The 26,561-nt window shown below is 44.0% G+C and overlaps 1 protein-coding gene across 1 annotated transcript in view; it reads left to right on the top strand.

Moving 5' to 3' along the window:
- The first annotated feature begins 350 nt into the window (after positions 1-350).
- Positions 351-26,561, top strand: part of CUZD1 (CUB and zona pellucida like domains 1) — a 37,719-nt gene continuing 11,508 nt past the window's right edge. The window contains exons 1-5 of the mRNA XM_075352273.1: positions 351-414; positions 17,054-17,183; positions 18,646-18,848; positions 21,219-21,366; positions 23,657-23,868. Coding sequence (XP_075208388.1) covers positions 402-414; positions 17,054-17,183; positions 18,646-18,848; positions 21,219-21,366; positions 23,657-23,868 — 706 coding nt within the window. The 5' untranslated portion in view covers positions 351-401. The remainder of the gene's footprint in view (positions 415-17,053; positions 17,184-18,645; positions 18,849-21,218; positions 21,367-23,656; positions 23,869-26,561) is intronic.

Below are 26,561 nucleotides of genomic sequence, written 5' to 3'. Positions count from 1 at the left end.
GACACAAGCTCACCTCTGCCCCCTCCCCCTGCACTGCCTGCTGACGATGCTCTGCCTCAGTCACTGGCAGGGTTCATCAAACAAGATCCCCATCCCCCCCCCTTTTTCTGCCCTCTCCTTCACTAGTGACTGTGGCCTCTATGGCACTTCACCATACATAATGTCTGCCCAGCGGGTGCTGGATCACCGGTCCGTTAAGGACGCGCTACCCGGTCCGCTGGCCTGTTTTTGCTTTGACTCTCATAGTCCAGAGGGTCCCCATCCATCAGCAGCTATTAATCTTGCAGCTCCATCATTCCATACCCTCTCGTGGAAAAAGAGCCCTCAAATTAATTGGTGACTCGCCTGCAGTTGGGTCACAGGTCCAGACACTATTGTAAAGCCACTGCAGAACCTTCATCATGCACAGTGCTGGTAAGTACCAGTATTCAGGGGCGGGGGGATGACCAGCATTATTTCCCTTGCCTTCTAGTCCGTTACTTTTCTGCCTGATTGTAGTAGTGTTCATTAACACCCCCTCCTTCCAGCACATGTAAGAATGTTTTTTACTACGTTCAAACTTAGACATCAAAACAGTTAATAAGATTCAGCTTAATTTTACACCAACATTTCGTTCATAGCTTTACTATTATTATTGTTTATTATTATTGTGCCATTTGTACCATAGCATGTTACGTGTAAGGGTGTTCATTATAGTTAAAAAAAAATAAATAAATAAAAACCCTTCAATAATCATCATTATTATTATTAATAATAATAATAATATAAATAATACATAAATAATATCAATAATAATAATAATCATTGATACATGGCACATCCTGGTACAGTTGGAGTGAGGATCTTGCCCTTGAGCTCAGTCTAGAAGGAGTGATGTGTATAGGCAGTCGTGCAGTGATATAGTGGAAAGGGTTACTGCTCGTCTACCAAAAGATAAAAAATATATGATGGCTGGATAACATGGCATTATGGTTTCGATCCCTGCCCTGAGCGTTTCTAGGTATGCTAAATTTCCAGGTTTCTATTTAAGACACAAGGATTTTGTATTTGCCCTCCTTGCGTCTGCATCTCTGGGGTTTGCCCACATGCAAGGTGTGTCCCCCCCTCCCTATCCCCGGTTACACCGCCTGCATGGGGTCTTTTTTCTGTCATGAACAGCACTCTGCTGCCCCCCCTAATGTCAGGTGAATTATGTAGTTATTAACAATTAATTATTAGATGTCGTGGCTGCTTTCACTACTTGGTCATCTTATTTAGAAGTTTCAGTGAGCATTTTGTGTTTTTTAACGTCGGAATTGCTGATAATTCATTTCTGTATATACAGATATGTCCAATTTCAATGCATGTCAGGTTTCATCAGCTTTAACGGCACTTCCGATAATGTCTTGTGTACATATATAACCAATTTTAAACACATCTAAAAGGGTTCTTGCTAACATAATCATATCGATAGTTACATTTTCAGCCTATGTGTGTGTATATAACCGTTTTCAACTTATCTTAAAGGTTTCACTTCGGTAACATACGCATCATCAGACATCAGGTCTTCCTTCCGTTTTCCTTGTTCATTCACACTCTCACCATTTTTCCGTTTTTTTTTTTGGTCATTTTAAGACTGACATTAATTTAACACATTTTCCTTTGGGTTGTTTTAATTTATTATTTTGAGCCATTTGAGTTGTTTCCTGAAATGGGTCATTTGGTATGTGACAGGGATTGTCCCATCATTCACAACTTTGATGATTTAATTCTTGTCAAGTTTATTAAACGCTATTTGTTCATTCATGCTCTGTCCAGCGTCCCCTATTCGGTTTCTGTCCAGCGTCCCCTATTCGGTTTCTGTCCAGCGTCCCCTATTCGGTTTCGCACTCTGATTTTGTATTGTTTGTTCAGATGAGAATTCTTCCGACGGGTTACATTTTCCCTCGTTGGTTGTTGCTTCCAACAACAGGTTTTGGCTGTGATGGCGTGTATAGCTCAATAGTAAGTGTGCGGGTTACAGACAGAACTTTGGTTCTGGTCCCACCAGTGGATAGTTGACATTTCCCTTAACAACGGTATTGTATAGCATGTTAGAGTGAGATGCCTTGACGGTTTGAGAGCTTCTTTCATCCTATACTTGCCTTGTTTAGCTCCCAGGTTCGACTATCAGGAATTGATCTTTTTTTTTCATACTGTCGGTTCTGAGGGTTTTAAGTGGTCTACGGTGTCCTAGGGGTTGGAAAATTCAGCTTTCCTTGCTGTGTTGTTTCCCATTGATATCACACTTTGGATTGGCCTTTTTTTTTCTTTGACTCTTTTGCTTTTGGGCCGCTAGCATCAGCATTGCGATTCTTAAACTATTTGTCATCGCTAACATAATTGCGACTCTTAAACCATTTGTCATAGTATCCTCATCCTCACCCCTCGGTAATACAGTTCATTGTTTATTGTTCTTTAGGGCTTTGGCTTCAACATTTGGTTATGGGTCCGGTACATTTTAGTTGGTGAAATATCATTGCTGACACTTTCTCGTTTTCATTATGTTCTGAGAGTTTCGCCCCAATGCCTGAGTGTCCATTTCCATCCCTCATGTGGGAAGTGGTGAATACAGACGATAACACTGGTGAGGTTTTTTGGTGGCTGTACAACATGGTAAGCTCACAGTAAAACATGGTGAGAGTCGTATGTGTGGGCGTTCACTATTTCTTCATACATTCACTATTAAATGTTTGTTTCTAGAAGTGAAATGACCTGATAAATATATTTATATAAAAGTAAAACAACACAAATATATATATATACTTGTTGCTTACGTCAAGTCAAAATTTCTAAGTAAAGGAAATATGAATTAGCAATTGTTTTATTTATTTTACACCGGTCTATATTGGTATCCAGGCTTTTTGCATCATATATTCAGGTAGGTGCTCACTTCTTGGTGTGTTTTTGGCACCATTGCACTGGTTCCTGCATACTTGGGGACATGCGGAGTCCCGATTACAGGAATAGAAGTGGGATAATATAACTTTGTTTCCCAAACAAGCCCCGGTGGTCTTTATCGTGATAACATCAATTTAGTGATCGGGGGTTTTGCATTCGGATTTGATGCTCAAACAACCGAGCCTCCAGATATTTGTTCTTGGGTACCTGTTTTTCCTTCCTTGGCAAAGTTTCCCCTGTCTCTAGTTGCAATTACCTTTTCTTTCGCCGTTCAGGTCCTTCGTTCTTACCTCATGACAATGGTTCCCCTCTCATAAATATTATTTTAATTGCTCCTTTGTGTTTCTCAGCCTCGAGGCTAGGAGATTGGTGCTAATTCATAATTGGTGCCATTACTTGCCAATCCTGAAATTCGACGTATTTATAGTTGCCGTGCTGAGTTTTCTCCATGTATATTAGACCGGTTTTATTGCGTTTGTAACAATTTTCTCTCTTACAGATGGTGTCAAACATGTGGTATCGTTTTTGGCCATTCATTTATCTTGGGCGACCAGGAGAATGGGAGAACCATGCACGTGGATGAGGATTTCGGTTTTTCAGGTTTTGGATGTTCTCTGAAAGGCATCGAGGACCAATAGTTGGGATGCCTCTTTACCTCTTAGTTTGTTTTTCTATGCTGCTGGGAATGACGTCTGCCTCTTTATTTAACGCAACTTTCCACTATGATGTGTTCCATGGTTTCTTTGGTTTAGTCAGAGGTCAGTCCTCGCGTGTATGACATGACGGCTATTTAGGAATCATGGAGTTCATGTTGGAGTGTCACGTTTTATTTGCTTTGCAGCGCACTTTTTCACAGCTTCTGTTTCCCTATGGTATATTTAACGGAAATTAGAGCTGACTTATTTCTTTCTATCGAGTGTTCCTTATTTTATGGGTGGGGGTCGGAGCGCAGTTTGCTACTTTGCTCCTCCTTGGCGGTCAATTTAACAGCGTTGATGGTTTTTGTACGAAAGCTACTGACTCGCCCACCCCAGGGCTATGGGACACCCGGTGCCGGGCCGGACTAGTCCGGGGGACGTCAGTGGTGGCGGGGCCCGACTCTGTGACCCTGGTGGGTGTCAGTTTGAATATGGCTTCAGTGACTTGGTGAATTAAAGTTTGTGTTCGTGACGCCACCTGTGGTATGCGGCTATTAAGCCGCCGCTGCTGTGTAAGGCCTCCGGGGTGATGAAGTGGCAGCAATGATGATACTGCTCCCCACAGGTGGAGCAATGCCCGGGGCACTGTTGGTGCTCGTGAGAGTCTATGGTGTTGTGGAAGTTTAAGCGGCTAAAATAACAGAGACCACTCCAAGGGTGCAGTTCAAGTTCTTTACTCACAATTCTTGTCAAGGCCGGCAGGAACCCTTGGACTGCTGGGACCACTGTCAGGGACCTCCGCCGTTTCTGGGTGATTCTTGGAGCAAAACCCGGTGCCCTTCTCTTAAGTGTCTCTGTCTTCCGCTGTCTTCCTAAGCCTTGCCTTTTTGTAGGGTAAACCTGGCTTGGCCTCCACAACAGCCTCCAGGCTGGAGGGTCACCTGTCGGCTGATTACCCCTTTTCTAGAGGTGCTGCTGTGGGCTGTGGCCCGGGGAGTTTACAACTTTCCCTGGGCCTCGGTTTTTACTGTTTGGAGATGATTTTGCACTCCTCCGGTTTCTAGAGACCGTCCCCTGTTGCAGCTTGATCCCTCTACCGATGTTCCTGTGGAACAGGCCACCGCAGCTCTACAGCTACCCGTGGCCCTGGGACCCCTTCTGTTCCCTGCTTGGTGGCACCTGGACCCTCTGAGTCCCAGGATCTTCACCAGGAAGCGTCTCTTTCTTCGTTTCAGCTCCTGACTGACTTGGAGCTCTCTTTCTTTTCACTTCTCCTCCTTGCCTGCCTCCTGCAGGCCTCCTTCTCCTTTCCCACCCTCTCTCTATCTGCTCACACTAGACTTTCCTTTCTGTGTCTGCACTCTTGTGGCTCCTCCCACCTCCCCAGTTGCTCTGATCTACCCTATAGGAGCAGGGATGGGTCTTACGGCCCCTCCCAGCATGCAGCATGGGAGGGTAACTGCCACTATCCCTGGTCCCAGTGTGTTCCTAGCAATGGGTGTAGTGTAGATTTACCAGGGGACCGGTGTTCACTCCCTTCCTCACCCAGAATGGGCATCACACCGCTGGATGGGGTGCAATGACCTGTGGCGACGGAAGCCTCAGGGGCGCCACACTACCTGTGCTGGGAGTCCAGCGGCGGCATAATGCTTTGTACTGGTTTACTGTGGTTTATTTACGTGGTTTTATCTTAATATTTTTTGCTGTGACCGACCACCATCCACTAAAAGATGAGATTTGGTTAATAAATCTCCAAATAAAGAGAGTTCTGTTTTTATATATCTGAGTGTGGTTTTTCATTACATGGGACGATTAGTTTTGGGTTGTTGGGGTCTCAGCAGTCTGCAACACTCAGGACTTTTGCCAACTATTCCGGGAGTTTTCCTTTTTTTGGGTCTAATAGACATTTCACAAAAGTTGGCAATTATATATACAGTATTAACTTGTAATATTCTCTTCAAGAATTCAAAGATTAGAAGCTTAGGACCATATAAATCACAATATTGTATTGTTTTAAATACTTGTTACAGGGTGGACGTACCATTGTGTACCATGTGCAGCTGTACAGAGGCCATTGCTACCACCAGAGCAGGTGAAATTGTGCATGATGATGAGCTATTGGACTTCAGGGCCCATATATACATATATAAGTCCTTGTGTAAGGAGGTGGTTCCTCCTTGAAGACACTAATCCCGCAGTTGTATTGTCATGTGAATTGTGTCCAGCGTCTTTGTAAATAATGTAATGTCTAATGTAGTAATGCAATGTGTTATAATGTTTACATGTATAATGCATAGAACTTTCATATATGAGGTATGCCAGACTATAGGGCAAGCAGTAGTTGGGACTAGCTCATAATGGGAGGGGTTAGCATCTAGGAAAAGAGTTTCCTTCTAGAACTTCAGATAGGGCCCAGCATGTGACTAGTACAGACCTAAAGTCTGATAGTCATCAAGGCTGCATGCAGTGAGTGACCTGTGGTAACTAAAGGAAAGAGGAGACCATATGGGATAGCCTAATCCTAAAGAGACACAGGAATCGAGACAGCACTGAATTTAGAGACAGACCTTTTGACAAAGCAGCCCCTAGGAAGAAGGGTCCAGAGGATGGACCTTTAGTGACAAGGCCCCAAGCCTAAAAGAAAACGAGTCAGGAAGAATTAGTCACCTCACGCCCTATGCTGAAAGAGGAAGCAAGAAGACTGGCTGGGAACATGGTCAGCATTACTCCTGTAGGTGAAGGTGTGTTTTGTTTTTTGTTTTAGGACTGCTCAGATCCCATCTTTAATCTATTCTAAAAGCAGTCGACAACCTATTTGAAGTATTAGTATTTTCCCAGAAGTTAGCACCACATCTGTCCATGTGTTGTGTCTGGTATTACATCTCCATCCCAATAAAGTAAATGGGACAGAACTGAAATACTAGGACTAGCCTGTGAACAAGCGCAACTATTTCTGGGGAAAAAGTAATATACCAATTTTTTATGTTTAACCACTTTATGTTCCAATTTTATTTTTTGTGACCTCTAAGGCTAATTTTTAATGCGTTTTTGGGTGTAGTTTTGTCACAAAACTGCATGCCAATCCTTACGCCCAGTGATGAGCGAACCCCAACTGTAAAGTACGGAATCCGTACCAGATACTAGTGTCCGTGCATGGACCCTGAATAGGGACTTCTCAGGGAAGTCCATGTTACTAGTCACACTACTTCTGGGTCCGATGATTAGCTCTCATACATATTCACTGCTTCCCCTGTTCAGCGTCAGTCCCAGTGTCTGTGATTGGTTGCAGTCAGACTGCGTCCCTACCATGTTTGACATGGGTTGGAATCCCACACACTGTCTACATCCCTATAGTGGTGTAGAAATAAATAAATAAATAAATTTAAAAAATTGGCGTAGGGTCCCCCCATACTATGATAACCAGCGTAGATAAAGCATACGGCTACCGGCTGCAGCCTCCAGCTGTGTGCTTATCTTGGCTGTATATCAAAATAAGAAGGACCCTATGCAGCTTTTTTAAAAAAAAAAAAATTAAATAAATAATTAAAAGAAATGGTGTGCGGCCCCCCAATTTGGATACCCGGCCATGTCAAGCCAAAAGCTGTGCGCTTGGGTTCGTAGACTGGGGGGTCCATGGTTATTGACCCCACCCTAGACTAAAAACAGCATCCTGCAGCCACCCAAAATTGTCGCATCCATTAGATGCAACAATCCCGGCACTTTACCTGCCTCATGTAGATTTCCCTGGTACAGTGGTAATCGGAGTAATATAAGGCTACATGCGCACGCTGCTTTTTTTGCTGCTTTTTTGGCTGCAGTTTTGTCAGCAGAACTTTCTGACATTTGACTTCCCAGCAAAGTCTATGAGAAGTCAGATTTGTCATGCGCACATTGCAATTTATTTGTCAGCGTTTTTTTTGTCAAAAGTTTGTGACAAAAAAAATGCAGCATGTTCATTCTTCCTGCGTTTTTGTCAACATTTGTCACCCATTGAAATCAATGAGGGCATCAAAAACGCAGGAAAAATGCATGTTAATCAAAAGTGGTGCATTTTACCTGCCTTTTATCTGCGTTTTTGGTACCAAAAACGCAGGTGATTTGTCAGGAAGTGAGGTCAGGCAAGTGATCCCTTCCCGTCCTCCATGTGTTCCCCGAAGTACCGCTGTCCCCAGGGGAGATGATGTGGAGGACGGGACTATCAGCAGCGGCGGCAGCGAGAGGGAAAAATCAATGTTTTCAGCTGCCAATGTCCATCCCCCTCTCACTGCCGCCGCTGATAGTCCCGTCCTCCACGTGTTCCCCGAAGTACCGCTGTCCCCAGCATGCACGCACAGGGGAGATGATGTGGAGGACGGGACTATCAGCAGCGGCAGTGAGAGGGGGATGGACATTGGCAGCTGAAAACATTGATTTTTCCCTCTCGCTGCCGCTGATAGTCCCGTCCTCCACGTGTTCCCCGAAGTACCACTGTCCCCAGCATGCACGCACAGGGGAGATGATATGGAGGACGGGACTATCAGCGGCGGCGGCAGTGAGAGGGGGATGGACATTGGCAGCTGAAAACATTGATTTTTCCCTCTCGCTGCTGCCGCCGCTGATAGTCCTGTCCTCCACCTGTTCCCCGAAGTACCGAAGTACCACTGTCCCCAGCATGCATGCACAGGGGAGATGATGTGGAGGATGGGACTATCAGCGGCGGCGGCAGCGAGAGGGAAAAATCAAATGTTTTCAGCTGCCAATGTCCATCCCCCTCTCGCTGCCGCCGCTGATATTCCCGTCCTCCACGTGTTCCCTGAAGTACCGCTGTCCCCAGCGTGCACGCACAGGGAAGATGATGGACCTCTCTCACTGCCACCGCCACCGCTGAAAGTCCCGTCCTCCACGCTCCTGTCAGCTCCACGGAGTAGCGCGATCAGCTGAGCGGTCACTGAGGTTACTCGCGGCCACCGCTGGATTCAGCGGTGGCCGCGGGTAACCTCAGTGACAGCTCAGCTGATCGCGTGGCTGTCTTCATTAGCTGCGTGGAGCTGACCGGAGCGGCGGTGTCTGCTGCTTCTCCGGTCACCTCCATGCAGCAGAGCTGGAAGCGACGCTGGACCATCCTGGATTACGCCGGACATGGAGGGCTTTGTCGGGGTTAATAAATTGGTAATGAGGGAATGTGTTTGTGTTTTTTATTTCTAATAAAGGATTTTTCGGGTGTGTGTGTTTATTTACTGTAATTTACAGATTAATCATGGAAGGTTTCTCGGGGAGACGCCTGACATGATTAATCTAGGACTTATTGGCAGCTATGGGCTGCCAATAACTCCTTATTACCCCGATTTGCCAACGCACCAGGGCAAATCGGGAAGAGCCAGGTACAGTCCCAGAACAGCCGCATATAATGGATGCGGCCATTCTGGGCGGCTGCTGACTGATATTGTTAGGCTGGGGGGCTCCCCATAACGTGGAGCTCCCCATCCTGAGAATACCAGCCTTCAGCCGTATGGCTTTATCTGTTTGGCATTAAAATTGGGGGGGACCGCACGCCAGTTTTTTTTAATTATTTATTTATTTCTAATTTATTTTTTTTTCAATTCAACAAGCTTTATGGGCTTGTTTGAACTGAAAAATACATGAAACAATTGTTGACAAAACTGCAGCCAAAAACGCACCAAAAAAGCAGCAAAAACGCACCAAAAAAGCACCTACATTTTTTGTGACATTTCCAGGCTCTCTCTGACAAGGTGCAGTTTTGGCTGCAGTTTGTGAACACAAAAAAGAAGCAGCGTGCGCATGTAGCCTAAGGGGTTAGTGACAGCTCACAATTGCCACTAAGCCATAGATTAGTAATGTGTAGGGTCTATGAGTGTCACGTCTCCACCGGAGTCGACTTCTGCTTTGATCACCAGACGACGATGCGTCACCACTGTGGCCGGCGCTGGGGACGGGGGAGCAGTCAGTGGCTCTGCTGGGTGCAGGCTCCGCTCATCTATTAAGCTGGGTTTCACCAGGACCTGCAGCACCAGTGGTTGACTGTGGTGGTGTCTGCCTTCCAGCTGGACTAACTACCTTTCAGCTGGGGCAAATGGGAAGGCACCACACCCCTCTTATGCTTTCTCCCTTCTGCTGGCAGGTGCCAGATATAGTCCTGTAATTCCCTGCTAGACTCTGGTTCCTTGCTGTTTGTTTGAATTCACGTATATTGACCGTAACTTGATTACCTGACAACTCTTCTGCCGTTTCTGTACTTCATTGCTACCTCCGGTTTTGACCCTTAGCTTGATATCTGACCACTCTCCCACCTGACGATTTTTGTCTCTGTTCTACCTTCTGGATGGTAACCCTGCCTGGTTACTACTCTTCTCAGGACCGGAGTCTTCCATGTGCAGCAATCACCTGGGCCCTGTTGTAATTCCATATCCCTGTATAGGGGTTAAAGGGTTGTGGGGTCTGGGTTCCTGCTTTGTGGGCGGTTACCTCTATCCACCTGTTTCACCGATCCCGAGTCCGTGGCTCCAGGCAGGCATCACAATGTGCTTCCCATTACTAACCTTGTAATTGAAAAGAAATATATAAACAATGGAATAATCCTTTATTTGTAATAAAATACACAAAAAAAACACCCTCTTTCTCCGAAGTATTAACCCACCAAACACCCCGGTCCGACATAATCAACATAAGGTCCCACGACGATCCCAGGCCTGCTACATCCTGAAGTTACAGTGCGCGGGCACATTACAAAACATGACTGTCCACTGCAACTTCAGGCAGACACGGACTGAACCACTGCTGTAAGCAGTGACATCACTTTCAGTTTATCTGCGGTCACAGTTGGAGGTTTCCATGGTGACCCACCTGTGACTGCAGGTAAACTCACTTTAGGTGAACTGATTGAACTCAGTGACCTCATCTCAGGTGAACCGATTTAAGCAGACTTGTATCTCTCGATAGAAACCCACATATTTTTTGGCAGGAGTTGCAGATTTGGGGCTGAAATGTATACACCAATTCCTGCACCAAATCTGCATCTCGTAGCAAAAAATTGCATCAATACTGAATCAAATCCACATAGCATTTTGATGCATTTTGTTTGCCAGAAGATGCAGATTTAGTGCAGGAATTTGGTGTTTAAATGTCAGTACCAAATCTGCATATCTTGGCAAAAAAAACCCCTACAAAAATGGTTTTGACACTGTTTTGGTGCGGTTTCTACCAGAAGATGCAAATTTGGTGCTGCTCCAGATTTCTGCACCAAATTTGCACCTCTTGGCAGAAAACCGAGCTGAAACGATGTCAAAACCATTTTTGTGTGGGTTTTTTTGCCACGAGATGCAGATTTGGTCCTGAAATTTATACACCAAATCTGCATCTTTTGGCAAAAAAAACCCATGGTGGGAGTGATGGTAAATTTGAGATCTGAATAATGTTATTTTTTTATATATATTTAATCCAAACCAATCAATATGTCAATCAGTTTTTCTCCCCAGACAACCCCTTTATAGGTAAATGGGCAACATTTTAGGAAACTGATCTTAGTTTATCAGTATGTTTATAGACTTCCTATTAGTTTTAATTGATATTTCCAGTATTAAGTATCGACATGACGGATGTTTGTACTAAACTAATCATGGGAAACAAGCAGCTGATGACTTCTTACATATGCCGATTCTGTCAAGATATACACTGAGAATTGCCAGCTGTCCCTATCACAGTGTGCCGGCCTCATTGAAGGACTTGGTAGGTCCACAAGCTGGTATATATACATCATTATTTACTTTATACACAATATTCACATCAGCGCTTTTACGAAGAACTTCTTCTACAATGCATCCTGTGGGGAAGCTAATACCCCTGCTGTTTCTAGTCACTACTACATTAGCTCAAGACAAAAGTGTGGTGCCTGAGGGTAAGTAATACCCAAAACTATAGATACCATCCATTATATGTCATTATATTGCTGAAAAACAGTAAACCCCAGTGGGGTTCAGTGGAAACCTGGTGTCCTTGGTCAACCTGGTGATCAGTTGTATGTATATGTGGGTTTGTTTCAGGACTTTGTAGATTCAGGCCCAATAATAACTCACTTTTAAAAGTATCTTCCAATCCAAGGGTGGAGATACCATTGGGGTAACCTCTGCAGCCGCACAGGGGCCCATTTCTACCTCCAAAACAGGTGAACTAGTGCATTTTGATGAATTATTGGACTGAAAAAGACCCATTTACTGTTCTAGTACAGGGGCCCTTTTTTGTCTGTGTCCGTCAGTGTATCAATCTCCTTCGTCAATGCAATATCTTCAAGAATGGGAGAATAGAGGTTTTCTGAACTCTGTTTAACTAAGCACAACGTCAGGCATATGCCAAATCCAGATGCAATCTCCTGTTCTTTGTCCTGGATGTGGGACTCCTATTCTCAAGATGGCCAGAGTCTGTCAGTGTTGCAATCTTCTTAATCTTTGAAATATCTTCAAGGTTGTTAGAATGGAAGTTTTTTAAACTCTATTTAAATAAGCGTAACAGTAAGGTAAATGCCAAATCCAGATGCAAACTCCTGCTCTTTGTCCTGGACGTGGGACTCCTATTCTCAAGATAGCCAGTCTCTTTTAGTGTTCCAATATCATTTATAGATGCAATATCTTCAAAATTGGGAGAAGAGAGGTTCTCTGAACTCTATTTAACAAAAGGTAACAGTAAGGTAAATGCCAAATCCAGATGCCTGCTCTGTGTCCTGGACGGGAGACTCCTATTCTCAAGATGGCCAGTGTCTGTCAGTGTTCCAATCTCTTTCATCTTTATTTGAAATAACTTCAAGGTTGTTAGTACGGATGTTTTCTGAATTCTATTTAAGTAAGCATAACAGTAAGGTAAATGCCAGATCCAGATGCAGGCGCCTGCTCTTTGTCCTGGATTTGGGACTCCTATTCTCAAGATAGCCAGTGTCTTTTAGTGTTCAAATCTCCTTCCTCGATGCAATATCTTCAAGATTGGGAGAACAGAGGTTGTCTCAACTCTATTTAACTAAGCGTAACAGTAAGGTAAATGCAAATCCACATGCAGGCACTTGCTCTTTGTCCTGGACTTGGGACTCCTATTCTCAAGATGGTTGGGGGGATGACCGAATCCCTATACACTAATGTTCAAACGTTTTAGGCTGATGTTAAAAGAATTCTGCTATGTAAGAATGCTTAGAAAAATATAAGTGTTAATAGTTTATTTGTATTATTAAACAAAATGCAAAGTGAATGAACAAAAAATAAATCTAAATTCCATTAATATTTGGTGTGACAAACCCTTTGCCTTAAAAACAGCATCATTTCTGCTCATTACACTTATACACAGTTTGTAACGGAATCAGCAGAGAGGTTGTTCCAAACATTTTGGAGAACTAACCACAGATCTTCTGTGGATCTATCTGTTAGCAAGTTCTATCTCTTCCTATAATCCCCAACTCAATGATGATGAGATCAGGACTCCGTGGGGGCCGGATTATCACTTCCAGGACTCCCTGTTCTTCTTTACACTGAATATAGTTTCTAATGACATTGGTTATGTGTTTGGGGTTGTTGTCCTGCTGTAAAATAAATTTGTAGTCAATCAGATGCCGCCCTGATGGTATTGATGAGGGATAAGTATATTTCCTGAGCTGAGTTCTGAGCTGATGGCACTGCTGGACACCTTCTGAATTCATAGGGAAATAAGTATAATGTGTCTTTCATCTGCTGCAGTAAGTTTCCTTGGCATCTGCTATCCTTAACGTTGTCTTTTTCTTGCTGCTTACCCTAAAGAGCTTGAACAACACGTCTTGAAATTAAGGGGTACTTTGCACGTTGTGACATCGCTTGCATCGGCTAGTGATGCCAAGCGCGATAGTACCCGCCCCCGTCGCACATGCGATATCTTGTAATAGCTGCCGTAGCGAACATTATCGCTACGGCAGCTTCACATGCACTAACCTGCCCTGCGACGTCGCTCTGGCCGGCGACCTGCCTCCTTCCTAAGGTGGCGGGTCGTGCAGCGTCACAGCGACGTCACACGGCAGGCGGCCAATAGAAGCAGAGGGGCGGAGATGAGCGGGACATAAACATCCCGCCCACCTCCTTCCTTCCGCATAGCCGGTGGAGGCAGGTAAGGAGATGTTCCTTTCTCCTGCGGCTTCACACACAGCGATGTGTGCTGCCGCAGGAACGAGGAACAACATCGTATCTCCTATTGGTGCGACATTATGAAAATGTCCGACCCTACACAGATCACCGATTTTCGACACTTTTGCGATCGTTTATCGGCGCATCTAGGCGTTACCGGCGCCAGATGTGCGTCACTTTCGATTTGACCCCGATGATATCGCAGTAGCGATGTTGCAGCGTGCAAAGTACCCCTTAGTCTACTTTCACATTTCTGCTTGGGAGGGACCTTGCTGATGCAGTATAACTGCTGTAAAGATTCCACTCTTTGGCAGGGCTTGAGGTAGGCACAGGAAGCAAACTTCTTACTCAAATAGGACGATTTATTTAACGTCATAAATCTTCGCAGGAAATATATGACCTTTCACCAACAAAATGGTAGAACATTAAAAAAAAAGCCAAAGCGATTATCCATACAAATCAAGTTTTTTTGATCCTGTGCTGTCACTGTCCAGCATACACCAGAGATGATTCCACCTCTTCTCTCAGACAGTAAATGAGGCAAGTGAACTTCCATCATTAGCCCCTTCCAAATCCTGGAACTGGAAGTAAGGGAATGACCAGTCCCACCCAGCTCTAGTGGCCGTTCCTAAAACCTGTACCCAAAATCTGGGCTTATTAAAAAAAAACACCTTTTACCACTATGCCAGAGCCTGCTTCTCTAGGTCTAACATCATTGAGGATTGCCACTTCAGTGACACATAAATCCCGTTACCTACCTGTCCAGCTGCCACCTTACACTACACCTTGTGTCTTGTTTCTGTGCTTTGTCTTGCCAGGGTGTTTGACCTGTGACATGAAGCTGTCTTCCACAACCTCACCTTTGTAGCAGAGTTTGACTTTTCCTCACCCAGTTTTAAGCCTCCTTCACAGCTGTTTCTGTTTCAGATACTGACTGTATTTCAATCTTTTGATCATTATCACATTTGGTACAATTGGTTACTATATTTCTACAAAATCCTTAACTTTGTGTGAGTGTACCTAGGAGAAATGATGCTGTTCAGAAGGTAAAATCGTGGTTATGCCAAATATAAATTTAAGGGGTTGTACCAAATGTACCAAATTTGGAAGTTATCTCCTATCCACAGGATAGGCGATATCTCCCTGATCACTGATGTTCTGACCTTTAGGACCCCCTACAATCTGGAGAATTTGGGCTCCATATGAATGGAGCAGAGGTGAGCTATGTGCATTGGCGCTCCATTCATTCTTAATGGGAGTGCTGAAGTCCAGTTGAACACTGTACTTGACTATCTCTGATGGTCTTATAGAAAGTTAATTTAGCAGAGGTGTGCATCATTGAATAGCGCTCCATTCACACAGGGCTCTTCAAATCCTCAGTTCTTGGAATCGGTGGGGGTCCGAACAGTTGGACCCCCAGCTATTGGTAAATTATCTCATATTCTATGGATAGGGGATAACTTCCAAACTTAGTACAACCCCTTCAGCATTCAAACATAGCGCCGCCTGTATAACTGTGTTCACATCTGTGCTGTGGCTTATGACTAGAAAGCTATACCTGGATGAATCCGTTGTACCATGGTTACTGATGCTGCCCGGTAAACCTATTAACTCAAGATGTGGTCATTCGGATTGTTAGAAATTTTGACTAAAATTTATTCTTTCGCAATTGTGAACAGAGTATAAATACTCTGACATAGAAAAACTCAATATTGGCCATTTATATGTTAAATAATATATTTTCAGGATAATAATAATAATAATAATATATTCATTTATATAGCGCTATTAATTCCATAGCGCTTTACATACATTGGGAACACTGTCCCCATTTGGGCTCACAATCTAAATTCCCTATCTGTATGTCTTTGGAGTATAATATGGATGTGTGTGTACATAAGGAATAACACTTTTTCGAGCCATTATGTGACTTGTTTCCTGTATTTTTACCATTTTTCCCCTCTGTTGGCTCTATTTGTTAACTCGCAATTGACTCTGAGCTGGTGGGAGGAAACTATCTGTTATGATCTCTCCCATACACATCACAGCAGGACATGAGTGACTCCTGCTCCGAATTTCATTATTATACAAGAGTATTATTATTATTATTTATTATGATAGCGCTATTAATTCCATGGTGCTTTACAAGTGAAAAAGGGTATACATAAAAACTAGTACAACCATCATTAACAGTAAAAAACAGACTGGTATAGGAGGAGAGAGGACCCTGCCCGCGAGGGCTCACAGTCTACAGGGGATGGGTGATGGTACAATAGGTGAGGACAGAGCTGGTTGCGCAGTGGTGTACTGCACTGACGGTTACGGCAGGCTGTACGCTTGTCGGAAGAGGTGGGTCTTCAGGTTCCTCTTGAAGCTTTTCACGGTAGGTGACAGTCTGATATGAGGTAGAGTGTTCCAGAGTATGCGGGAGGCACGGGAGAAATCTTGTATGCGATTGTGGGAGGAGGAGATAAGAGAGGAGCAGAGAAGGAGATCTTGTGAGGATCTGAGGTTGCGTGCAGGTAGGTATCGGGAGACTAGGTCACAGATGTAAGGAGGAGACAGGCTGGGGATGGCTTTGTATGTCTTGGTTAATGTTTTGAACTGGAGTCTTTGGGCAATGGGAAGCCAGTGAAGGGATTGGCAGAGTGGTGAGGCTGGGGAGTAGCGAGGGGAGAGGTGGATTAAGCGGGCTGCAGAGTTCAGGATAGATTGGAGGGGTGCAAGAGTGTTGGAAAGGAGGCCAGAGAGCAGAAGGTTGCAGTAGTCGAGGAACAGTAAATGTGAATCCAGCTCTGGGGTAAGGTACAAAAAAATCGAAAGCTCAGCAAAATATTTCACTATCTCTCTGCTTGTTTTCACTCTCCTCCTCATTCCTCCTTTTCCCTTGCCCTCTCCATAGACTTTTACAGGAAGTGTATCCTGACACCACTTTTTGCTGTCAGTCCATCTTGTCTTGAGCAAGGTGGAATGGAGCATATTTTTTTTTTCTGGAGGCAGAAAGAAGGGAAGAAATGGCTCATAGGTAGAGAAAGATGCATATTTCTCCGATGAACTATATTACAAAGTTTATTATATTTGCCTGTTTTATTGGTTTATGCAAAGGTAGAGGAAAGTACGGTTCCTATGAGCCATGTGAGATAAGATTAGATTATAGCAATTAATACTCTAGAAGCAATTTACTATTACTAATACTCCTATATGAAAAGCCCTTCCCGTTGGATGTGGGTTGTAAGCACAGTTGTGAAACTGAAGAATAATTTATGCTGTTGACTTTGAGAATCAGTCTTCAAATTTTCCAAGAACTTTCGTAATTGCAAGTGTTTCAACAAAGGAAATTTTATTGTATTTTTTTCTTCCCTTTTGTTTTAGCACGATGTGGAGCCAGCTTTTCAGATGCTCATAAACCAGTACAAATCCAAGTTAATGACAATGTTGAGTGCACCTGGAGCATAGACAGACCAAGCAGTGAGACCACCAGAGTCATCTTCTCCATCCTTGAGTAAGATCAAAGATATCCTGCACTTTATTTTTTTTATAGTTTTTGGTTTGTAGGCTACTTCAGAGGTGGACATATCAGTGGTGCTACCTGAGACTCAGGGTAAGAGTGACCATTACCACCTCCAAAGCAGGTGGAATTGTACATTATGACGAGGTATTGGACTACAAAAGGGCCCATATATTGCTCTTCCACAGGGGCCTTTTTCTGTCTGTGTCCACCAGTGATGGCTTGTAGCCATTTAGTGAAGAGATCCTTGAATGAAAGACTTGGAGTAATAATAATAATAAGTGTATGTGAAGTCATGTACATCCAGTACATCCAATAGGACTGGAAACTAATGGTCATGTAGGTTCATCCAGTAATGTTTAGTACTCGAGTGAAGAAAAGTACTGGCCCGAGGTCGCTCAGACGCAGCGCTCCTTCACTAAGGAGCCACTGTTTAAAGATGGGGTGGACATTTACTGGTTTCTTCAGTCCACTGGCTATCATCCTTGTAGACAGTCAGTAACACAGGATGGGGTGGACAACACTTACTGGTTTCTTCAGTCCGCTGGCTATCATCGTCGTAGACAGTCAGTAACACACGTGACACCAGTGCTCACTTTGCCAACCAGAAAGTGCACTTTTATTCTTCACACTGATATGACAGACATTGCTTTCCTTTGTTTCCTTCCTCTTAGTGTGGGCTACTACTCTTGACCTGTCTCTCTCCGCTATCTTGGATCTCATCCTCAAGCTCCGTGGTCTATATCTCCTTCCCCATGACTCCGCTCACCTTCGTTCGATTACGGGTCCTGGCGGCTCTCTAGCCGAACAACTCTCTAAGCCCGCCTGGGTGAGCCGTAGGCTCCAGACCTCTCGAGGTAATCTCAGGGTTCCTTGACGACCTTAGCACCAAGGCCACGTCTTCTCAGACTCGAACCCTATTTTAGACTGGCTCCTTTTGCAACCTCCCAACCGTCCTCTTATCACATCTGTCACTAGCTGTTTAACCATATCTCTTCCATCCTGCCTCTATCTCAACCCAACCACTAGGTAGCACCTTTGGTAACACGCCTGCTCTACTATATCTGGAACGTGCACCTAGCATAACATATCAACATACCCATTTAGCAATAGGCATTGCACTCTACATAACCATACACTTTACATTGCAGGGCTCGACCACCTCCTACAGGAGCAACACCAGTATACATTTAAAATACCAGCTTATGGAAGGAGATCTACTTGCTCTTTCTCTATACTAGCTACTATATAGACACAAGCCTCTCAATAAATTAAATAAATTGATCAGTAGCCATCTTCCAACATAATTGAACACATTTATGTGAATAAGGCCAAGTTGCATGACTAGATGAAGCCGTAGATGGAAAAAAGTAGACTCTTGTGTAATACTGGATAATTCATATATGTTCTGTAGTATTTGGCATCATTTACATATTTTTTTTTTGTCTTTTCTAAGATTAAACCCAGGTGCAGATTGTTCGCAGGAAAATATTACTATCTTCAATGAGAACTATGACGTTTTGGGAGTCCTGTGCCCAAACTCTCCCAGGATTGACGTGTACGAGTCCCCAGGCACAGTGTATATCCAGGTGTCCACTGACTCCGCAGCGTTTGAGAGGACTGCATATTTCTTATACTACTCTGTTACCCCAGAAATTGGTAAGAGACCGGTTACATAGTAAAAAAAATGTCGAAAAATACCTGAGCAGAAGTGCAATACTTTCTGTAATCATATACAGATCATAGATGTAAATATAATTTAGAAAATCCTCCATAGAAGAAGAGGGATACCTGTATATACAGAACAAGCACTTATTTCTAGCCAAAGGATTTCATTAGCTTTAAGTGCAGAATCGCCCCTCAAAAAGACGTAGTAAATGCATCTTTTTTTATGACGTAGTGTTTTAGAAAACTAGTGTTGTCACATATTAAATTCATTTTTCTGATTATTTCAGAGGTGCGGAAAATTAATACGTGAAGCTGTACTTAGGTGTAGCCATTCATTTTATAATTAGTGATGAGCGAGCATCAAGAATCTGAGTTTAAAACTCGAGTTTCCCCTTGACATCAGTTATACTTGGTATTCGATTGGCACCCCTGATGCTCGATCGCTCATCACTATTTCTAATTAAAGGGGTTATCTTGCACGTTTGTTATTAATTCATATGGGGCTAAAGGCCGCTTTACACGCAACGACATCGCTAATGGGATATCGTTAAGGTCACGGAATTCGTGACGCACATCCAGCCGTGTTAGCCACGTCGTTGCGTGTGACACGTACGAGCGACTGCTAACGAGCAAAAATACCTTATCGTTCTATGTTGACACGCTGACCAGTTCCCAAATATCATTACTGCTACAGTTACGATGTTGTTCGTCGTTCCTGCGGCTATGTGTGACACCGCAGGAACGAGGAACCTCACCTTACCTGCAACCGCCAGCAATGAGGAAGGAAGGAGGTGGGCGGGATGTTACGTCATCTCCGCCCCTCCGCTTCTATTGGGCGGCTGCTTAGTGACGTCGCTGTGACGCCGCACGAACCGCCCCCTTAGAAAGGAGGCGGTTCGCTGGCCACAGCGACATCGCTAGGCAGGTAAGTAGTGTGAGGGGTCTGAGCGATGTTGTGGGCCACGGGCAGCGATTTGCCTGTGACGCACAACCGATGGGGGCAGGAACGCACGCTAGCGAGATCACAGCGTGTAAAGCGGCCTTTAGGCTCAGTTAACACATCCAGTAATAATCTGTTAGAACAGATCCTGCAGAGATCCATTGGCAAAAAAATTCTGCAAGCACAACTTTTTTTGTCCGTTGTTAAATAACTGATGTTTGCCAACTCCGTTTTTAAGCATAAGCGTCTATAGACGACGGATACGTTAATAGATTGCTATTTAGCTATCCGTTATTCTTGCATTTGTTGTTTTCTTACCGGATCCGTTATAAATGGAAGATAAATAGCAATCCATTAATGGATCCGTTCTCCAACAGAAATCAGCTTCTGAATGGATCTCTGCAGGATCCGTTCTAACGGATGACTATGGGACATATCACCTAAGCCAAAGAAATTACCGACAAATAGCTGCTATCTGCCTATTCCGCCCCGTGACGATTTCTCCTGGCTCAGAGAGGTCACAGACTGCTCCAAGAGGCGATTCTGCGGCAACTGGTGATGTCATATTGGCAGAGCAGCTTCTTCTCTTCTGCTCTGTTCTGTCGATGGGCATCACTGGCGATGTTGTGCTGATTGAAGCTGGCTCTCTGCTGCCTAACTGCTGGGATCTGGCTGTCAATCTGCACAACATCGGCAGATTGATAGAGCAGAGTGGAAGAGAAAGAGCTGGTTTGTTAGCGGCAGGTATAAGGGTCACCGCCAGATGCGGGAGAGATTGACGCCAGGCAGATAGTTAGCAACTACTTATTAGTGAGTCCTTTATAAAAAATAACCAAAATTTTGCATAACCCTTTTAAATGGAATCTGTCACTTACAAAAATCCTATTAACCTGCAGATATGGGGTTAATCCTTAGGTTAATGACATTTGAAACATATTGGGCACCTGCACATTAAACCAGGAGGAAAAGAGCTTTAACTCTCCCATCAGCATTTAGGTTTCAGTCATGGGGCGGCGCCAGCACGCGTTCAGTCACTGCTCTGTGTATGGAGAGCGGCAGCTGTAACTGCCCCCCGTACTGACTGACAACTGCTCAGCATTAGAAGAGGCTGTCGGTCAGTGCAGGGGGAGCAGTTACAGCCACCACTCTCCACACACACAGCAGAGACTGAAACCACACCAACGCAGCCCCCATTACTGAAACCCGAACGCTGCCAGGAGGTTTTAAGTTAATTTCCTCCTGGCAGCGGGGTGAATGTGCAGGCGCCGAGCATGTTTCAAATGCTATAACCTGCAGATTAACCCCATATCCCTTTAACGAGACGCATAGGTTTGTATTCAGTCCAAACTTGTCGACTATCTGTTATTTGTTTTCTTACTTATTTTTTTATTCTAGTTTTCTTTTTCTCTGATTCTCCTCAGATATTGACTGTGGAGGAAGCCTCCAAGGTTTGTCAGGAACCATCTCCAGCCCCAATTATCCGAATCGACATCCACACTTTGCATTCTGTTTGTGGCACCTTGAAGTTCCAAAGAATACAAAAGTGAAGCTGTCCTTCAGTGAAATCTTGTAAGTTTCTCCTGAAGAGATGACCAAGTAACTACCGCGGTGCAGAGCCAGTCACGGAATCAGACGGGTTGATAGATAAAACCAGGGTAGATGTTAATTTAAAGGGGTTACAAGTGCAAGCTGCTGAGCAACCGGGAAAGAAGGATAAAGGCGCAAAGCAAACCACAATATGAAATTGAGCTCTTTAGCTGAAGTGACTGCCCAGCAATCTGTCAACATGTAACAATGAACAATTCTGCTCTGACTTCTAACCTAACTGGCCTCTCCTAATGGGACTGTGCGGACACCGCACTCTAACTATGGAGGCCTATCCTATTCCCTAACCGCTGCACCCGGATGCACACTTACGACACTATCTGCAGGATTCGTCCTCTCTCAAGCTCCATGATATGTTGGTGCACACTTCCGTCAGGACGGACAGTAAAAGTCTTTTCTTCCCTCGGTTCACCATGCAGCTGGGCTCATCCAGGCGATGTCTTCTACCAGGATGGGTGCCGACTTTCTCTGGCCACAAATTCTCACATAATCTCCCAGACACTCTCCCGGTCTTCTACTCTTCCTGCACTTTTCCAGGCCAGACCAAAAAGAACCCAAGAACCCAGACCAAGGGGTGGTGCGGGCCAGTCCAATGCGTGTGGAGCACCCCACGGGACCTGTGGGGTTACTCGTTGCCGGGCCTGTGAATGGTCAGGGGTATGTAATGGGTGGCCTGCCCTGTTTCTTGACCCCGAGGTGTCCACGGAAAGGGAGAGATGGGAATGAGAAGATGGTGGTTGTAGTGGGATGATTGTCGTGACACCACCTGCGGTACGCGGCCAGCAATTAGCCACCGCTGCTATTGCTGTCCTCCGGGGCGGATGGTCTGTAGCAGCAAAGATGGTATGCTCCCCACAGCGGGCCCTGGGGAGGATGATGAGGGGAGTTGAAGTCAACGGACGCTGGCGCGGGAGCGCGGGGCCGGCAATAACAGGCTCACACAGTCTCTGCGGTTCCAGGTAGCTTTACTCACTGTTATGCCGCTCGCCTGGGAAGGACCGGTCACCTGCTGTGATGGGCCCCATCGAACCCAAGTCCTTTGGAGGTCAGTCCGATGCGGTGGTCGATGGGCCCTTCCTCTCAACGCCGTGTAAGATGGATCCCTGTGGCTTACAGCTACTTGGGGACCCCAGTCCGTGTTGAGTGAAACTCCCATCCTGTTTTCAGGTGCCGCGGTTCTGCAATAGGGCCTGACTCAAATCTAGGCCCCAGATCCTATGTGGCACTGTGCTCCGGGCACTGTGATGGCCAGAGGGACGTGCAATCCCCCTGTCCGGCAGGCAGATTTTGGAAAACCAACTTGAAGTATGATCTCCCCTAGGGTTCTGCACCCTGTTCTGTGCTGGTCCCGAGGGAGCAATCAAGCTCTCCTGTCAGCGACCGTGTAAACTCCTGTGTCCCACCAGAGCCACCGGTAAGACCGTCTGCTCCTTTCCTCTCCTGCTGGAGAACTCTCTGTTGTGTTGGCTCCTAAGTCCCCCTGGTGGCTGCTCCTCCTCAGGGTCCCTGTCACTAGTGGGTGGCTGCCCCCCATGTTTGGTGTCTGCCTTAAGACCCGACTCTAGCCTGGTCCCCATTGGAGAGGGCAACCTGGTTGTGTGTATGATTTGTGTAAGTGGTGAAACCGGTACCATTCTCCTCCGGATCCAGGTTAAGCACTGCACCTTAAGTGAGGTGCAATACCCTCTGATGACTGAAGCCTCAGGGGCACCACACGTGCAGCAGGGGGGAGCCCTGTTCCCTTAAAGACACATAGAATCAAAGTCCTTCGTAAGGGTTACACCCCCTAAACTCCAAGAAGACATTGCTACATATGTCTGAAAGTAACTTTCTGATAAGTTTCAGACTCATTTAGGAATCGAATGTTTCTTACTTGTACACTCAATATAAAATATACAAAGAAGAAAATAAGTGATTCTCACCCTCACCAATCACCTGCAGCTCCCTGTCTGATGCTCACGTACTCCCTTCTAGGCACACTGGTAAAGGCCAGAAATACCTTCTCAAAAAAACACTGGCTGAGACAAGTGCTTAGTGGTGTGAGGGCCTTTGTCCATTTGTGTTGTGTCGAGATGGAACCAGTGAGGTCTGGGTCAGCGTCACAACAGAAGCAGCAGGGGATATTGTGAAGACGAGCAACAAATCTTAATATAGCATTTTAAAAATATTACATATCGTCTGAAAACTCCTTCATTTATTGTAATTTGTGGCTGTTTTTAATTGCAATTATTTTTTTTTTGTTCTCCCAATATAGTATAGAAGTAGATCCACTTTGTCGATTTGACTTCATTGCTCTCTACGACGGTCCGGACACCAATGCACCAATCCTGGATATTCTGTGCGGTCGTACAGTTGCCGAGTTGGAGACGACTTCCAATACTTTGACCTTGTTGTTTAGTGCAGATTACGCAAACTCCTATTATGGTTTCTCTCTTGACTATTCAGCAATTCCTCAATCTAATAACAGTAAGTACCGAGACACTTGTAAATCTATAAACCTTGTTGACCTACACGCAATGCCTATACGATAATGCAGACTTTTACAGGGACAAATGGACGATCGTCATACATGTGAGATGATACCCCAAGGTATAGACTCAGCACGGGAGTAACAATGAAAAAGAAGGGTCTCCAGCTTCCGCACAAGGTGGAAAATATGTTAAAAATCCATAGTTTGATACCCACGCATTTCAGGCATGTAAGGGCACTACATCCCTGAAACGCGTAGATATGGTTTTGTTATATATTTAATAAATTATGGATTTTTATCATATTTCTCTCCTTGTGAGGAAGCTGGAGAACCTTCTTTTTCATTGTTACTCCCAACATGCACCTGGGAACATGCTAAGGCTTCCTTCAATGCGCCGCACTTCATTGTAGGACTGGTTGTCTGCCTGGACTGGTGAGCTGTCACATTTACTTATTCAGTCAGAGGATAACAGCATATGATTAGAGATGGGTGGACCCACAGAAGTTCGGGTTTGGAAGTCTGGCCGGACTTAAAAAAAAAAAAAAAAAGTTTGGTTCGAGACTGGACTGGAACACCAACATCTGCCTGGATGCCAAAATCCATATAGGTCTAAGGGGACCCAAATATGGTGCTGTAAAATGGTAGAAAGGGCTAAGGGGATATACAGATCATACGGTATGATATATTTGACTCCCGACTTTACATCTGTAATAGAAGTTTAAAAAAAATTGTCATCTTTTAGTGTATTGTTGCCTGGAAGTAGTATCAAAGATACCTCTGTCGTGAATATAAAAAAATAACTAATATATTATAAGTGTCGATTCGTATTGAATTGATGATGCCCTATTCACTTTTTTTCTCTATCTCGTTACGTTTTCGAGATAAAAATGCTAACTCTGTTGTTTTCCACCAGGTGGCGCTATAGGTGGTTTCATTGCGTAGTGCATGGCTACTTTACTATACCTAGACACCACTTCTATGCCTATAGCTGCCGCCGTTGTCAAGTTAAAGGCGGTGGACAGGATATGGGTGGACACATTGTGTGTATGTATATATATATGTGCTGTGTGTATGTGTATATATATATATATGCTGTGTGTATATATATATATATATATATATATATATATATATATATATGTGTATATATATGTATATATATACATATATATATATATATATATATATATATATATATAAATTTATATTGTTTTTAGTCCAGATGAGACTATGAAAAATGAAATTCCATATCAAAATAGCTGTGTTATAATTACTCCAGCTCAATTTATACTTATTTTAATAATGGGAAAGAAAACTTTGAAAAAGGTTTATAAAGACATACTGACACTGATTTTTTTCAAAGTTCACCGGTGTCATCAGGGCTAAGATCTATTTAATAGTGTCTACAGTTTGTATTGTAAAAACTGCTGATAAATCAGGTGTTAATGCCTGGGTGGGTCAGTGGACTTTCAGGAGGTGTAATGTATATGGAGGCATTCTGGCAGAACATCAGCACATTATTATATATGAAAAAAGTGGTATGGCTGTATAGGTGCTGTCCATCCATCCACCCCCCACTCCCCCTCCCAATATATATATATATATATATATATATACATATATATATATATATATATATATATATATATGTATATATGTATGTATATATGTATATATATATATGTATATGTATATATGTGTGTGTGTATATATAAAATAATATATAAAAATATAATTACACAATTGAGCTCATTCAGTTGGCAGCGTCTGTAACTCTTATCTCTCTTCTCCTAAAGTCTTCTGAGATGATTTATGACCACATCAAAGTTCAATTTTGACTGATAATAAATAAATCATCTTTGAAAATAATTGCTCTGATAAATTGTATAAGGAAAGACTTAAAGGGGTTTTGACATGAACAAAGTTAATTTAAAAGTTCATTTTAATCAATAGATCTTGGCATAATAGTAATTTTCACAATTGGATGTGATTAAAAAAAATGTTCCTGTGCTGAAATAATCTTATATCTGTGTCAGGGCTGTGTACTGTGTAATGGCCGTGCCTGACCGTACAGGGAAATGGTCGGATCATACCAGATCTCCTGAGCAGGGGAGAATGCAAAATAGTATACAGACAGTAAATAGCAGGGACACATATAGAAGTTTATCTCAGCACAGAAACATTTTTTTTTAAATCTAATATATAATGCTGAGTGTATGTGTGCGTGTATATGTACGCTAAAGGAATCCACACCGTTGCATTTAATTAAAATCACAAAGTTTTGCACAGACGCCTCATGTGACTCAGGGAACGTCATAGACTATGTTTTGAGGGGAAAATTTAACCCTGCGCTTTACAGTTATTCACCAAAAAATCTGCCTCCATTAAAGTCAATGGAGCTGGGAGCTGTGTTTGGTTGCTATAGGCAATGAAGGACATTGTTAGTATAAGAAGGTTATGTGTGAGGTAATATGATGTCGGTGGAGAGACAGGGAAAGCGAGCGAGGCATAGAGAGACAGAGTAAGAGTGGCAGACAGGGAGAGAGACATACAGAGATGGATAGAGAGAAGGACAGAGAGAGACAGAGACATTCACTGAGAGCGACGGATAGAGACAGACAGACAGACACAGACACAGAGAGACAGCGAGGGAGACAGACAGACAGAGACACAGAGGGAGACAGAAAGA

This window comes from Anomaloglossus baeobatrachus, chromosome 5 (assembly GCF_048569485.1).
Source record: "Anomaloglossus baeobatrachus isolate aAnoBae1 chromosome 5, aAnoBae1.hap1, whole genome shotgun sequence".
Taxonomy (NCBI): Eukaryota; Metazoa; Chordata; class Amphibia; order Anura; family Aromobatidae; genus Anomaloglossus; species Anomaloglossus baeobatrachus.
Note: the sequence above shows the minus strand (reverse complement) of the source record. Positions and strands in the feature narration are given on the sequence as shown.